This window comes from Amborella trichopoda, chromosome 13 (genome assembly GCF_054954075.1).
Source record: "Amborella trichopoda isolate Santa Cruz 75 chromosome 13, AtrichopodaSantaCruz75HAP2 v2.0, whole genome shotgun sequence".
Lineage (NCBI taxonomy): Eukaryota > Viridiplantae > Streptophyta > Magnoliopsida > Amborellales > Amborellaceae > Amborella > Amborella trichopoda.
The window spans coordinates 32,696,872-32,713,280 of NC_142348.1; the positions used below are offsets into that span (position 1 = coordinate 32,696,872).

The window sequence follows — 16,409 nt, forward strand, 5'->3', positions numbered from 1 at the left end:
ACTTTGGGTAACTGTGGCATAAATCAAAACAACAATTGCTCCTCCATTTATTCTCTTCACGATTCTATGTTCAATTTTGTCATCCTCTAGTTTTAGATAAAATATTTACACTGAATAACACATAAAAACAAAAAAATTATGCGAATAACCCGCGCTAGGGAACTGTCTGGCAGCCATATAAGACCATAAATAAGCAACACAATATAGAAGATTGGGATGAGGGTTGGCAAGGGGCCTAGAGGCCTGACTGCTCCGTCCTTGAAAAACTAGGTTTGGGTCACAAATGAAGCCAGAGGGCTGGGCCAGGGCTTGGGCCATGAATGTGGCCTGATCCTTTTCTTCTTTATTTTTCCACGTTAGGGAAATGTCTGGCGGCCATATAAGACCATAAATAAGCTACACAATATAGAAGATTGGGATGAGGGTTGGCAAGGGGCCTAGAGGCCTGACTGGTCCGTCCTTGAAAAACTAGGTTTGGGCCTCAAATGAGGCCAGAGGCTGGGCCAGGGCTTGGGCCATGAATGTGGCCTGATCCTTTTCTTCTTTATTTTTTCCTTTATTTTTCATTGGGTCTATTAGGCCCTGTTCGAACTGGGTAAGGGTGGGGCCGTTTTGGCCCGATCTGGGCAAGGCTCAGGCTGGCCCTATAGGGACCAGGGTTGGGCTAGGGCTAGGGCTAGGCCCGGCCTGGCTGGGGGCCTGGCCCATTGCCAGCCTAATTGGCATATTAATATCCGTGCCCAATGTAGGTTCACTTACAGCCCCCATAGGTGTACCCCTTATCAAACTCTTTGATTAGCATTCATTTAGATTCTATTAGTAGGTTGGTTCTTTTAAACTGTTAATTTGCTTTAGGCATGACTGATGTGGTTTCTTGGGTTCCTTCTCAGAGTACAGATTTCGCTGGAAGAAGTTTGATTTGTTTTTTGGTTGATTGTATTCTAGCTTTCAATTATAATTCACTTTTGAGTAAGGTTCTTTTGTTTCGGCAGTGGTCTTCATGAATATTTTAGCGCAGTATACTGTTATAGTTGATGCAACTTTTCCTGTTAAGTTAGTTTATTCTTATTACTATGGGTACTCTGGTTTCTTAGTGCATTACTTGGTTGGGCACTCTTCCCTTTCTTTGTATTAGTTATCTAACTTGGACACCTTGTTCCTTTGTTGAAACAGCTGTCACATTGCTAGAAATGTGCTCAATGGCATGAAGACATGTGCTGAAATTGCCCAATACATGAATTTTAACGAAATGAAACCCTACCTCGGAGCAGGAGAGGGTGCGAATTGTCACAATGATGCATGCGGAATGGCTGATTGTGATGATATCTTGGTTGTTCTTCTGCTTGCACTTTCTATGTGTTGGGACTTTCTTTCTTTGCATATTGAGGGTCTAAATTTTCTTGGAATGATTTTTAGGGGACCAAACTACGGAGGCGATCAAGATTTTTGCGGAGAAGGGGTAGGGTACGTCGCTTGAAGTATACTTGGAAGTCTGCAGGTCATCCAGCAATTAGGAAACGAATCGCTGATCGGAAGGACCAGCCATGTCGGCAATTCACCCCTTGTAGTTGTCAATCTTCTTGTGGAAAACAGTGCAGCTGCCTACAAAATGGAACCTGCTGCGAAAAGTATTGTGGGTATGTTTTTGGGTGCAATATTTATAAATAGTGAAATGTCTGTGCTGTTTGTCCTTTGGCATCTACTGAACTGGGTCACTGAGCACTCTTTTTTGATTTGCATATCCATTAGAGTATAACTTTTTTATGAATGTCCTAATTTCACTGTTACCAATTCTATGCTGTTCTTTTATACTAAATTTGGCATTTGCAGATTATTGGTCTTTAAGGGGAATCTTAAGTTGTTTCAATTCGTAAAAGAAAATTTAGAGCTCTATGGTGTACTTGAAATAAAGCATCAGAGTAAATGTACACTCTGATCCATTATTGTGTTTTGCGTAGTTTAATTGATGAATGTAGGGACTAAATTTCATTCTATTGATTCCTGTTATTTTGAATATTTCATGCTCTGGTTATCTTCCCTATTACCTTTCAACTGTGAGTAGTTTCATACATGGCATTACCATTCTTTCTAGCTGCTTGAGTGGAAAAGTCAACATCTCTTGATATTATCTAAAAGAACAAAAGTTTCAAATTTTAGGTAAAATATCATTTAAGGACTCAAAATTATTTTACAATATCATTAAAGTGCTCATAAGATCCCATTTACCACTGCAGGGTTTATTTTCTAAGTTTCATTTAATAAACATACCTTGAAATTTTTGTTCCAAATTTGCCTAATTTCCTATGTTCAAGGTTGGGAACATTGAACAGTTAGGAACATTTTGATAATTTGGGCTACTTAAGTGACTCTAGGCAAATTACGAAAATATCCCTGGTTGTCCATATTTGGGAACGTGAAACTTCCAAATTACTAAAATGCCCTTGTTTATTTAGGGTTAGTAAAATGGAACAGGGGGTATTTGAGTTATTTGGCGGTTCCATGTTTGGAGCCCTGAACAGCTAAGGGTATTTTCATAGTCCTGCTTGAGCCACTCGAGTGGGCTAAATTGCCAGAATTCCTCTAATTATTCAGGGCTTGCCTTTTTTTGTGACGTTGAGTTTTCTACCACCATGCGAAGCACCCACATGTAAAAATGAGAAAATTTTTATTATATTATAAATATATTATTGTATATGAAATGTCACTTTTTGGGACTTGTCTTGCGGTGTTGGCATTTTCTGCTGTAGTATTAGAGAAATTAGACATGTGCTGGAGATCACCGCTTATGTCAGTGTCCATGTAACACTGCTCAAGAGTATCGATTTTCTCCTCTGCAAGCCCTTCTGCATTCTTGTTTCTGTCCCGAAGGATATGGGTGGAAGAAGTTATCTTTGTTCATATATAGCTTCCTTGTTGTTGCCTCAAAGCGTCAACCCTCCACAGGAAAGGTGACTCCTTTGTGATCCATCTACTAACATTAACTCTGCTTCCTTCAACTTTCAATGGAGCCTAAGGGCTAATAGTTTCGATTTGGGTCCTAGCCAGTAATGCTCCTCTGTCTGTTGTAGTTGCAACATCGACTCCAAGGGGGGACCTTAAAGAATGCCAGTGTCCTCCCACATGGATCTCTTAGTAAGACACTTCCTTCAATTGGTCTATTCTGGGATACCACCTTTCTTTGCACAGAGGGCTTGGAGTTGGACAATTTTTCATAACAGTTTACCTCTCTTTGTTGAAGGAGATGAACCCAAATAAGTTACATGACCAGCTACAGAAGCTCAGGTCACCATCTGTAAACATTATCATAGGCTTTTGTTTCCTTTCCCTGCAGATGCCCCAGAGGATGACCATAGTGGGACAGCTTCCACAACAATCTACATCTGTTTGTAGAAGGAAATGACCAATATGTCAAGAACCATCTACAGAAGCCCAGGGTGCCATCTGTCAATTTTATCATGTGTCTTGTTTTCTATTTACTTCTGATAATTCATGATCAATACATGGTTCTTTGGTCTATTTCATTAGGGTATAACACAATAATGTACTTATTGCTGATGCAATTTGGGTAACAATCTAGTGAACATTCAAACTAACTAAACGAGGCTTGGTTAAGCTTTTATTTATCTGTTCCTAATACACAAAGATATGAGTATCTTGTTTGCTCGTTTATGTTATTTCCTTACAAAGGGCCCCATCAGTTGAAGTTTGATGCAAGAAGGAGATGTGGGAATCAAATCCTTGTTTTTCTAAAACCTCAAGCAAGTAAAAATCATGGCTGTAAATCAAGCCGAGACAAGAAGATTTTTCTTCTTTCACAAAATAAAATTCATTCAAATAGCGTCATCATCCGATAATGTGACATCCCACCTTTTATAAGCCGGTGAAACCCTAAAATTAACTTAAAATGAAAGTAAACAATTTAAGACTCTAAAGTACCCCTAAATAATACTAAAATTTCAGAAATGCCCACGTGATTGGTAACCTGTGAATAGTACCAGTGAATAGAAACCTGTGAATAGTGCCGTGAAAAGGACTTGTTGAAAGTTAAAAAAGAAAAAATAAAAAAGTTAGAATCTAAGTGTTGGAGATTATGCATATTATAATTCCTAAAAATTTAACTCGAATAAAAAAATAAAAGGTACATCCACATCCATGATCTCCATCGTTCTCCCTTGGTCTGAGAAAACTTGCCATCGAGTTTTGAAATGTGTTAATGTGAATCCGCATCTAAACACAAGGTTTCTCTTAGCCCAAATATTGTGCATTGATATTACAGCTTGATCTAGGACCTATGGGTTATAGACCTAACCAAAATATCCTCGAAAATATCCCCAAACAGGTTGATAAGGACTTTGGTGCACCCATATATAGTAGCCTGCATTTGTGAGATGGAATCCTCTAGTTGCAAAGAGGAAAGGTCAGCCCTACTATTGGTGAGAGAAAAGAGCTCTTTATGGTTGCTGCCTCTCGTTGCCTCCTTGTTTACTTCTTCACCACCACCAAAATCATAGTCATTACCATCATTGCAACGACCATCACCATTGCCTACAACTTGGTTTTTGTCCTGTATAGGAACTTTGAGTTCCAATTTTCATCCAACGGTTCATAAAAATTGGGATAACCATACAGTTAACAGTATCAAAAAAAATAAAATAAAATTGGGATAACCATCAATGTAGGATCACCTGGTTCTTTATAAAAGATGGGGTCACTATCAAAGATAAGACCATCCACTGATTCAAAGAATATTGAGTCTAAATTGAAGATTGGATTCTTGTTGTTTTCCTTTAAAATTATGTTCCGGTCGAAGCCATCATGCATCAAACTGATCGTGATTACTTTACACATCATCAATCCGTTTCCACTCAAATTTAAACTCTGATTCGTGCCAATCTCCATGGCATCTCTCTCGATTTGGATGAATCCCTATAGATTCCTCGTTGTTTAGGGCATGTTGTTGTTAGTGTTGCTTGCGCAACAACTATGTAACTCTCTCGGTAATGTTATTGATTTCCTTGCACAATTTGGATCAAATTGGGATCCCTATGGCTAAGACCACCAGCAGCCATTGCAATCTCTATCCGTCTTCAAACGGAGCTCTGATACAACTTGATGCTAGAAGGAAAGGTGGAAAATTAAATCCACATATTTTCCGGACCTCAAACAAGTAAAAATCAACAGTAATGGATAAAAAACATGGCAGTCAATCAAGCCGAGAGAAGAAGAAATTTCTTCTTTCATAAAATAAATTCATTTCAATTGTCTCCGCGTCCCATAATGTGACGTTCCACCTTTTATAGGCCTATAAAACCCTAAAATTAACTTAAGATCCAAGTAAACAATTTAGGGTTCTAAAATACTATTAAATGTTATTAAAAATTTCAGAAACACCTATGTGAATGGCAACCAGTGAATAGTATCCATGAACAGTACCCATGACTAGTAAAAAATAAAAATAAAAAATAGAAACTAAATGTTGGATGTTAATCCACATTATAATTCCTAAAAAATTAACCTTAATAAAAAAATAAACCATACACCCACATCCTTGATATTAAAAAAAAAATTGTTTTTGAATCACCCAGCTTTTTATCTCCATCAAGTTTTTAAGCCCCATTCGGATGCTAAGAGTCATAGCAAATAGTCCCTGCTTATCATTATAGGCTATCCTGAAAATGCTGCAGTTTTTATTTTTTATGGTAATTTAGGAAAAATACTTTTTTCTTTTTGGCTAGTCCAATGAGTGTCTTGGTGGCATTTTGTTTGATGAGCAGGGTTAGAAAAATAAGCTCGCCAATGAATTATGGTGGACCAAGCTAGGATGTTTATAACTCATAGATAGTTGGGTAAAAGAGGTGCTTTTCCTAAAATTTCATGCGTCTGAACAGGGCCTTAAATTGCAAAATAGTTTGTAAGTTTGCTTTCATATAAATTAGGATGGATTTACCCTTTAGTTTCCCATGTAAGTCGCATATTCACAAACCTTGACCCATGAGCTGGAATGCCGACCAGGTAGCACTCTGACAGTTATAAGTTATGACATTGCTTAGATTTCTGACATGGAATGATAATGAAGCTTAATAAACGAAGTGCATAAGTTCGCATTCCTGAAGGTTATTTAACTGATAATAATACTTTCGTATTTTATTTGGCACATTTATCTATCAATTGTAGTTGTAATAATCATTGTACAGATTAGATATCATAAGCTCCTGATACATATTTTAAACCAGGAAAAGTATTTGGCGAATCATACAACTTATGTGATTTCGGACCTGAAACACATCCTACATCACTGTAAATTCTTTACCTCAGATCCATGAATTTGAAGCTCCAAAAACAGTGAGGATCTGATAAACTTCGAACAATTAAATTGAGTGGTCCAAAGAAAATAACAAAATAAGCCTTTTTAAAGGCTCAAAATTCATTTCCTTATTCCATATTTATGATCATGGTGGTCTAGAAGATAAACCTGCAAAACTTTGTATCCAAATTCCTTGTCAAAGATGGATTTTAAGAAGGTGGACTCACTATAACAGATCCATCCATCCCCGGATGCGCCTAAACCCTACACTTTAAACTATTCACATTGTATTCTGGATGTCCTGTTTCATGTTTTACTTAAGATGTATCATAATTTTAGTTTTACCATTATTACACAAGGTTTGCAAACAAACAATAATCATCTTTGTTTTGTGACTTAAACATATTTTACTTTTGTTTTTATATCATGTTATATTAATGAATTTCCTAGGGAGATGCAATATCATTTTGTGCACCATATCATTTCAGTATGTCTCCTTTAAGCATCAGGGTATCTAAGCTACCATTTGTTACATATGATTATTCCTTCGTTTGCTAGTGGTAATAAAGATTTACTTGTTATGTGATGAGTATGCCATAAAACATAGCGATTGGACAAAAGAAGTTTTTTGCATTTGTTTAGGCCTACAAAGAAATATAGTACAATCAGGTTGTGTTTATGTAGGTACAATTTCATCCTATCATTGACATACCTAATTATAGATTAGGCTCCATACTGAGTCTGAGGTTTTATAATGTTGCCCCATGTCTGTTACCTTGGTGTTACCTGTTTGCATCTAAAGTATGATTTTGCTTGTTGGAGTTGAATGGAACATAAAAAGTTACCATCTTGTTGGTGCTAATTTATTTGAGTAATGTTGTTATATGTACAAATTGTAAATGTTAGAACCCCTGGAGAATGACATGGAGCTAACTTGATTCCTAAGATACATTTATGTTCCTCAGAGCTGTACAATGTGTTCATTTTGTCATGTCATGTCAAGTCAATAGGACACTAAGTAATTTTTATTATATATCCATGAATGATGGCCAAGTGCTATTTATCTTTTTGTTATATTTATTTAATTTAAAGTTTAGTACTCTCTCTCTCTCTCTCTCCCCCTCTACTAAAAACATATTGTTTGTTAAATGATTAGGATTATCCAAAATTTTCAATAGGAACTTGTGGAAGAATTCTTATCCCTTTCCTATCACAAGGAAGGATTAACCATGCATGATTGTAAATGAGCATGATGCTTGTACTTTTAAATTTCCAACCATTTGGAATATTCTGTTTTTTACTCTCACCGTAAGGAATACTATTGCTTTTTTTTTTTTCCTTCTGTCTTTTTAATTGAATCATCTTGTTGAGGACCTGCATTTTTTATGAGGTGATTCCTTTCAATATGGTTACTGTGAACTCTTTCTTTCACATGATTGACTCTTTTGGTTTCATTCCCAGGTGTCCCAAAACTTGCAAGAATCGTTTTAGGGGATGCCATTGTGCTAAGAGTCAATGCCGAAGTCGGCAATGCCCTTGCTTTGCTGCGGACAGAGAATGTGATCCTGATGTTTGTAGAAATTGCTGGGTTGGGTAAGTGTCCTTGGTTATGCAATGTGATTTGTCATATTTCTACGATGTCATGCTAGCTGGATAGTAGAACTACTCATGAATTGGTATGCTAGTTATAACGTAGTTTTTCTGGCTTTTCACTGTCACATTTATTTTTTAACTGAAATACATGAATTGAATGGATGAGTTAAATATTTCCATTTCCTTATTGCCTTTGTATAACTTCATGGATATCTTGTGCTTATGGAAATTACGTACAAATTAATCAGTTCTTGCATCTTATATGCTTGAGAATTTAATTTCAGTTCTCAGGGTTATTATGGTGAGTTTTTTGCACGTTCCTTCTCATTTTGCCCAAATGGGAGACGATTTAATACCATGGAGGTTATTACATTGCTCAATATTTGGGGCATAGTCATTACAAGTAAATTTTTTCTTAAAAGGATATCATTCTCAGGAATCTAGGAGAGGAACACCCCTCCCCCTTTCCTTATTTATTTTTCCCTCTGAAGAAATTCACTGTATTGTATTAAATTATGATGATTGATCACATACAGCTAGCGACTGCCGTAGATAACAAAATGGCAAAATTACCATGTCTATACATCGAGGGAAAGCCAGGGGCTCGTGACCAATTAAAGCCCCTTTGGGTCCTACCTTGAAGGATGATCCCGGGTACCAAATCATCTCTTCATTCTCAGACCTGGACGGATGGACTTATCAAAAGACTGTTTCTGAAGCTGAATCCTACTACCCCGTGGACTCAGAGGACACCAAGAGAATAAGGTCAAACCCATTCCCAAGGCAACATTAACAAATTTCACAGAGCCATGGGTATGATCTGCGGAGGACCTGAGACAGATATCAGAGATTTTCTCAAAGCCAATGCAAAGACCAGTTCAAAAGTAAAAGGTCTTGGGCAAATGGAGATATCAACCTCTCCTTTGGGATCCGCTATGACAGGGCAGAACCTAGCTCCTCATCCCCTCCCCCTTCTGGCTATTCCCCCTCGCATGGCTGACTTTTAAGACATTCCTTTTGACGTCTTAACCCCTGGTCCACCCCTCCCCAATGAGGATACTGATATGGAATATCATTGATCTTGGAGACCCTAGAAAAGAGAATGCCGTCCTGGGTTACTGCCGGAAGTTCTCACCCCAGGTCCTAGGCATTAACGAAATGAAACTGCCTATCCAAACCTCTCCTCTATCCGCAAGGTATGAGGCTGTCTGTGCTGCCAGTGGGAGGCTTTGGAGGCTCAAGGGCCCTCAGGCAGCATTTGGGTCATTTGGGACCCAGGCCTTCTCCAGTGCTGCCAAGCCACAAGAGGGTCTTACTCTACTTCAGTTTCTTTGTCCAGAATCTCAGACAGTAAACTCTGGCTCTTCTCTTCCGGCTATGGTCCAAATATGGACCACCTCAAAGACCACCTTTGGGATTAGCTCAACAGTGTTGCTCCCATCGACCCCACCTCTGGTGAATTGGTGGGGACCTTAGCCTCACTAGGTGGACCTTCGATAAAAATCGTAACCATTCCCCATGGCAGCTTTCTCCAATGTCATCCGCAGGAGCAACCTAATCGAAATTCCTCTCAACGGGGCACTCTTCACCTGGTCAAACCACTCTGAGCCCCAGGCTCTCCAAATTAGATTGATTTTTAGTATTACCCAAATGGGATGAGGCTTTCCCAAGGACCCACTCTCTTTCTCTCCCAAAACCAACTTTAGACCATAGACCCATCTTCCTTGACACCTTCCCTGGGTTCAATGGCAAGAGACCCTTGTGGTTTGAGTTATCTTGGCAGAAGCAAACCTCCTCTTCTTGCTCCCTCACTGGTGGAACTCCTTCGTGTCCAAGACTGGGAGGGATTTTGATTTCAAAAGAAGTTACAACTTCTTCAAGGCCCTCTCATCACTTGAGCCAAAGAGCCCCCAATCAACTTTGAGTCCACCTAAAGAGGGATCTCATTCCAAATTAAGGAACTCGACTTGATTGAAGAAGATAGAGAACTTGCCCTTGAGGAAAGGACCACTAAAACACATGCTGAACTTGATAATCAGTTGGTCCTCAAAAACGAAGAAATGTTTTGGTATCAGAAGTCCTGTATCAAATGGTTAAAGTTTGGTGACCAGAACACCAAGTTCTTCCACATGACCACTAACCTTAGGCATTGGACAAACATGATCACTCATATTAAGGTGGGGCATCGCACCTACTGTCAGCCATTCGAGGTTGATCGAGCCATAATTAAATTCTTCAGAAAGCTTTTTTTTCCTCACAAGCTGTTCCTAGACCAACAATTAATGATCTCTAACCGGAACACCAAGTTCTTCCACATGACCGCCAACCTTAGGCATAGGGCAAACATGATCACTCATATTAAGGTGGGGCATCACATTTACTATCACCCAACCGAGGTTGATCGAGCCGTAATTAATTCTTCAGAAATATTTTTTTCCTCACAAGCTGCCCCGAGACCGACAATTAATGATCTCTCTTTCCTTACTCCCCCCCTTGACCCCTTGACAATGATGAATGGCTTGAGCGACCTATCTCTGAGGATGAAATTTTAAAAGCCAGTAGGGATCTTGGACAAGACAACAATAAAACCAAGTACGTAGAGAGAGAGAGAGAGGTAGAATTAGGAGAGAGAGGAGTAGGGAGAGAGAAGACTGAAAGAGAGAGAGATAGAGAGGAGGAGAAAGATGGGGAGAGTTCCAGAGATTGAGATAGAAGAAGAGGAAGAAGGAGGAGAGATGAACAAATAGACAGATTTAGAAAAAAACAAAGAATAGTGACTGACAATTAGGTAGAGTGACAATAGAGTAGGAGAAAGAAATTAAAAGAGATGAGAGATTGAGAAGTAGGGAAGAGAGAAGACTGTTAAACTAGGATACATAGATAAACAGGCAAGAAAGAGTGAGAGAGTTGGAAAGAGGAGAGAGAAGAGAAGAGATACGTTTAGAGGGAAGAGAGAGAGAATTAGCATAGAGAGATAGAGACCGATGAGGGCAGGGGCTTGCAGTGTGCAGCAGGCACTGATGGCCGAGGCGGCAAGTGTAGTGAAGCAGGTGGTTGGCTTGGCCTGGAGGAGGGGCCATGCTCAGGTCACTCCCCTCCATGTTGCCAATGCCTTACTCTCCTCCACCAGCGGAATCCTCCGCACCGCCTGCCTCCAGTCCCACTCCCACCCATTACGTATTGGCAAACCCAGAGAACACTTGTGGGCCTCCATAGTAAAGAGGTTTGACTAGAAACTTGCTGCCTGGAAGGGTAGATTCCTCTCTCATGCAGTTCTCATAACGCTAATAAAAACCAGCCTGTCCAATCTCCCAGTCTACCAAATATCCCTATTCTCCATATGCCCATGGATGTAGCTGTACACCTTGAAAAGCTTATGAGGAATTTCTTATGGTCTGTAACCATATCCTCCTGATTGCTAGGAGCATTGTCACCCACCCCAAAAACGAATGGTAGTCTAGGGATTGGGGATCTAGGAAAAAGCAACCTAGCCCTACTAGGGAAATGGTAGTGGCTGTTGGCTACTCAACCTGGCCACTTGTGGCAGGCAGTCCTTTGACAAAAATACCATCGTGACCAATCAAAGTGGCTCCCTTGGGCACAACAAACCTCTAGACCCTTGGGAGTTTGGCATTTGCTTATGTGAAGTCTACCTCTTTTCAAGCCCAAAGTTTCGGTGGAGGATACGAGGATCAAGTTTTGGTGCAACCTTTGGATAGGTAATACTTTCCTACAGGACACATCCATCCCTATTCCAGCTCTCAGTGAACCAGGAGGCCACTAGAAGCCAATCCTTCGAGGCCCTAGGGAGCCACAGAATTTGGAGTCCTACTTTTAGAAGACAGCTACAGGATCATGATCTCAACTACTTCATCTTTCTGTCTGCCCTTATCCAGGGTGCCTTCATACTGTTAGTGGGGCCCGACAAGATCACTTGGTCCCCTTCAGCCTTTGCTATTTTCACATGTTCTTTCTTTATGACATCCTTCACCAACCTCCCGCCTTTCCACATAACCTTGGCCAAAAAAGCTTGACTTACCTCCATCCCACCTAAAATCCAAACTTTCTGCTGGCTGGCAATCCTTAAGAAGGTCCTGATTGTTGACCAAATTCAAACGCAAGGGTCTGCTTATCCCAAACAGGTGTGCTGTGTAAATCAGCCAAAGAGACCAATGATCATCTTCTCCTACATTGCAAGGTAGCCCATTCACTTAGGATGGATCTATTACGATGCTTCGATGTTATTGGTTGACCCCCCAGTCAATACTGCAACTCTTTCAGGCCTTGCACTCACCACTTTACCCGGCAGCCGGCACCTTCCTTTGAAGCATTACAATAGTAGCAGTGATCTGGACCTTGTGGATCGAAAGGAACATGAATCTTTGAGCGTAGGGAGGCCAACCCCAAGATCCTCACTGATTCCATCAAAGCCACACTAATACTTTGGGCACAGAACCACAAAAACTTCAAAAGTTTGAGGTACACTGAGTTTCTCAACTCTCGGCACAATATTTTGCAAACAGGGCTGGCACATATTCCCCGTTCCTCCCTTTGGAGACCCCCCAAGTCAAGCTGAACTTTGATGGCTGGGCTCTTGGCAGCTGTGCCTGGTGGGCTTTGCGGGCTTGTTAAGAGATCACAGTATCCTTTTCTCCTCTACTCAGGTCACATTGCCCTTACTGATTCCAATACGCATGAACTGATACTACTTCTCGAGGCTATCAGAAACTTCAGCCATGAATGGGGGGAGTCCCTCGTTATCAAAGGCGACTGCAAGAATGTCAATGCATGGGTCTCAGGTGCCTCCACCTGCCTGTGGCGCTTAGAAAGAAGTTTTGAACAAATATCCTTTCTCTGCAGCCACATCCACATCTCATTTTGATATACTTGGCGAGAGGCTAATTCTAGAGTTGTCGCTTTAGCAAAAGAGGGTGCACTTTCACAAGCCAGAAGCGGCACCTAACATGTTTTGTGTCCTTATTTTCGTTGGTTTTCTGCTTTGCTGTAAAATGTGCTTTCTCAAGCACCCTTTTTTGCATAGCTTGCATTCTGAGGCACCATTGTTGTTTAGTGTGGCCCCTCTGGCGGGCCTCCAACACATTTTGTATACCCCATTTCAGTTAATGAATACAGTCAATGTTTCAAAGAAAAGCAATGATAACTTGAACACAAGAATGTTTGAGATGGTAGATTCGATTAGGTTCAGCCCCCCCCCCCCCCCCCCCCCCAGGGATAGAAGTGCCCTTTCCAATAGGATAATGTACATGAAATCTTTCTTCCAAGCTGGGCCATTGATGTGTCCTTGATTTTAGCCTTTCCAATAGAATAATGTACACGAAATCTTTCTACCAAGAGAGGCCATTGATGTTTCCTCGATTTACCAAGGCACATGGGGAAGTCGTGGTACTTAGCGGGCTGAGTCAACACCAGGACCCAGTTTTGCTCACTCACCATATTCCAGTTGACCTCAGCCCGTAACAGCTTTGTCTTGGATGATTATCACATTTATAAATCCTATAACACAAAAACAATCATGTTGGAACTTGGAAGCATTCATCTTGGTATAAAGTAGGGGTTCGTACAACGTTACAGAAATATGAGATATATGCTCTGATGCCATTCTAGAAAAGTAAGGGATAAGCAGGCATACAAAATTAGAAATGTGCAAGCATAGTGTTCCACACACTTTTCAAGAATTAATCTACGTTTACAAACATCCAAAGCACCAACCAAATCTATAACAAAGATCTGGAGTTTATAGTTCATACAATTGAAAAAAATGATGTAATGCAATCGCACTGGCTTTTTCATAGGAAAGAGAACATTTTCAAAGTTACTTATGGGTTACTGCAGAGTGCTACAAGTTTGATGCTAAACCAAAGCACTCTATCATAGAGCAGAATCATTGTCTTTGCCGAACCTTGATGCAAACTATGGATTGGTTGATAAGCTTATTTACTCAACAATTGTGACCAGATATGCATGTAGTTGGGATGGTGAGTCAGTTAATGTGTATTTGTAGAGGTCCACTTTTGTGGGTGGTTAAGATATTGAGATATCTTAAGTTCTGCATGAAGTAACTTCTTTCCATGGCATCCCACTCTAAGTGGGTTAAGGATTACATCTGTATTGCAGCATTTGTTTGTATTATTATATCATGTTTTTTGATGTCCTTTTTGGTGTAATAAAGTTGCTAACATTAATTAGCTCTATTCTGATCCTTGAATAAAAATTCGTTTTGGAAAAACTCACCCTAGTCAGCTCAAGTCTTCAAGTGGGTAAATAGAAATGAAATATTCAGGATATGCCCAAGTCTTTTGTTTTGTGCCATTTTCCATGTTAATTTGGCAAATATATAGTCTACTCTATCTTGGTCGCACCGTGGTATGACTTAATGACTAGCTGTCGTATTGATCTAAATATTTTTTGAAAGAGCTCCCTACGGTTTTTTGAGCCAGCTACTTGGTTTTGGCAGTGGCGGTCGGCCACAAAGTTTGAGTTTTTGAAGATATATTTCAAATTTGGTTAATATGTTTTACCTCTTTCTTTTACCTAATTTCAATCAGTCATTGCAGCTGTGGGGATGGGACAATGGGCGGCCCCAATCAACGAGGTGATAACTATGAGTGTAGAAATATGAAGCTCCTCCTCAAACAGCAACAGAGGGTAATAGCTTCATACATTATGTAATTGATTCCGATCTGCAGTTGATTGAGAGAATTGACTTGGCTTCAATATAATGGATTATAGTTATTAATCCAAGGCCTGTGTTTAAGACCAGATTTTGTGATAGTTTTTTTATCTCATGTCTGCCTTATATTTAGTTATATCTCATCTGAAGTAGAACTTTTTTTTTCAGGTGTTACTTGGAAGATCAGATGTTTCTGGCTGGGGTGCTTTCCTAAAGGTAATCTATATGTCAATTAATGATTTTTGTCTTGAGTTGTCACATGTGCTGAGATGGTCACTATTCTTTCCAGAATAGTGTGAACAAGCATGAGTATTTAGGAGAGTACACTGGAGAGCTGATTTCACACCGTGAAGCTGATAAGCGTGGAAAGATCTATGACCGTGAGAACTCATCCTTCCTTTTCAACTTGAATGATCAGGTATACTTTGCCATTTGAAATTTGTTATTATCCATAGTATTTACCGGAAAAACCATTTTATTCACCAGCACTCGCTTGCAGTTTGTCCTTGATGCTTACAGGAAAGGTGACAAATTAAAATTTGCAAACCACTCCCCAGATCCGAATTGCTATGCCAAGGTGTGAATTTATTCTCTGCTTTTCTATCATGTTATTTTATTCTTCCTTTCCATTTATTGAGGCATTTTACTGAAGGGAATTTCAAATAGGTTATCATGGTAGCGGGTGATCACAGAGTAGGTATATTTGCCAAGGAACGGATATGTGCTGGTGAGGAGCTTTTCTATGATTACCGTTATGAGCCGGACCGTGCTCCTGCATGGGCGAGAAAGCCTGAAGCTTCTAGTTCAAGAAAGGATGAACTAACTAGTACTCATGGGCGAGCTAAGAAGCTTGCCTAGGTTTCAAGATATAGAAATTGTAATCATTGTTCTTGCTAACTGAGTTGCATTTATTTTCTTATTCATTCATTTAATAGCCATGCCACTCTTATGAGAGGTAGTGGTGATTTTGTCATTTAGGTCAGGTCTCAAATGTGCCTAAAATGCCATGAGGCATGCTAATTCCTAACAATGATGTTTACAGGGATGAAAGAATCCGTGTAACAAAAACAAAACTGGGAATCACATGTGAAACTTTTTGTCCTTTTGAATTTGAATTCACTTTATTTATGATTTGAACATGATAGGATAGGGACACCTTGCATTGTGTTCTTTTGTAAATCTTACTACAACAGGCACATCGTTGTGTTTTACATTGTTATAGTACGCCCCTTAAATTGAAGAGCTAAAGCTACCTTATAGGAGTTTAGAATGTCATCTGCTGGCTTACCTTCTAACTTTCACTACAATCCACATTAAAAATCCACAGCTATTTGTATTGCAACTCCAGATGATTGAAAAGCTCAAAAAACTTGAATGGAAAAACAACAAAGCTACCCAAATTGTGGGGAGGGAATTTGTTGTTCCCTGCTCATTATTTTCTTCAACTAACAAATGGAATATCCAACACCGTCGATGTACATATTGTATCAGATGTACTAGATTCCGAGGACTTGGTAACAAACTAAAAATAGGTTGTGCTCAGTCTTTCACCTATTTTTTGCCGTTTTTAAAGCTAGGTTGAAACCATATATTGCCAACCTCTTGAACAGAGAAGTGCTATTGAATGTTGATGTCCTCAATAACTGAAATCGTGTTGCAATGTTAACTCTCTGGTTGGATGCAGTCCTTGTATATTCGCCTCATTCGTCTAGCTTGGCATGCACCTGATGCCTTTGCCATATGCCTCTTGCAGCAAAGGAAAGCTGCAGTTTCTTTTTCTTTTGAATATGTTCATTGTCTGTAAAGTCGTAGGCTAGGCTC

The 16,409-nt window shown here is 39.7% G+C and overlaps 1 protein-coding gene across 21 annotated transcripts in view; it reads left to right on the top strand.

Annotated features, from left to right (window-relative positions):
• LOC18440276 (histone-lysine N-methyltransferase EZ1) overlaps positions 1 to 15,716 on the top strand; it is a 57,292-nt gene extending 41,576 nt beyond the window's left edge. For 11 of the 21 annotated variants that reach the window (XM_088855335.1, XM_088855333.1, XM_088855338.1 and 8 more), the window contains 8 exons: positions 1,174 to 1,330; positions 1,417 to 1,637; positions 7,766 to 7,897; positions 14,464 to 14,563; positions 14,757 to 14,804; positions 14,878 to 15,006; positions 15,088 to 15,165; positions 15,255 to 15,716. In XM_088855335.1, coding sequence (XP_088711461.1) covers positions 1,174 to 1,330; positions 1,417 to 1,637; positions 7,766 to 7,897; positions 14,464 to 14,563; positions 14,757 to 14,804; positions 14,878 to 15,006; positions 15,088 to 15,165; positions 15,255 to 15,446 — 1,057 coding nt within the window. In that variant the 3' untranslated portion in view covers positions 15,447 to 15,716. The remainder of the gene's footprint in view (positions 1 to 1,173; positions 1,331 to 1,416; positions 1,638 to 7,765; positions 7,898 to 14,463; positions 14,564 to 14,756; positions 14,805 to 14,877; positions 15,007 to 15,087; positions 15,166 to 15,254) is intronic. The other 10 variants (XM_020670968.2, XM_088855336.1, XM_088855334.1 and 7 more) reach the window with 3 other exon arrangements.
• The last annotated feature ends 693 nt before the right edge of the window (positions 15,717 to 16,409 follow it).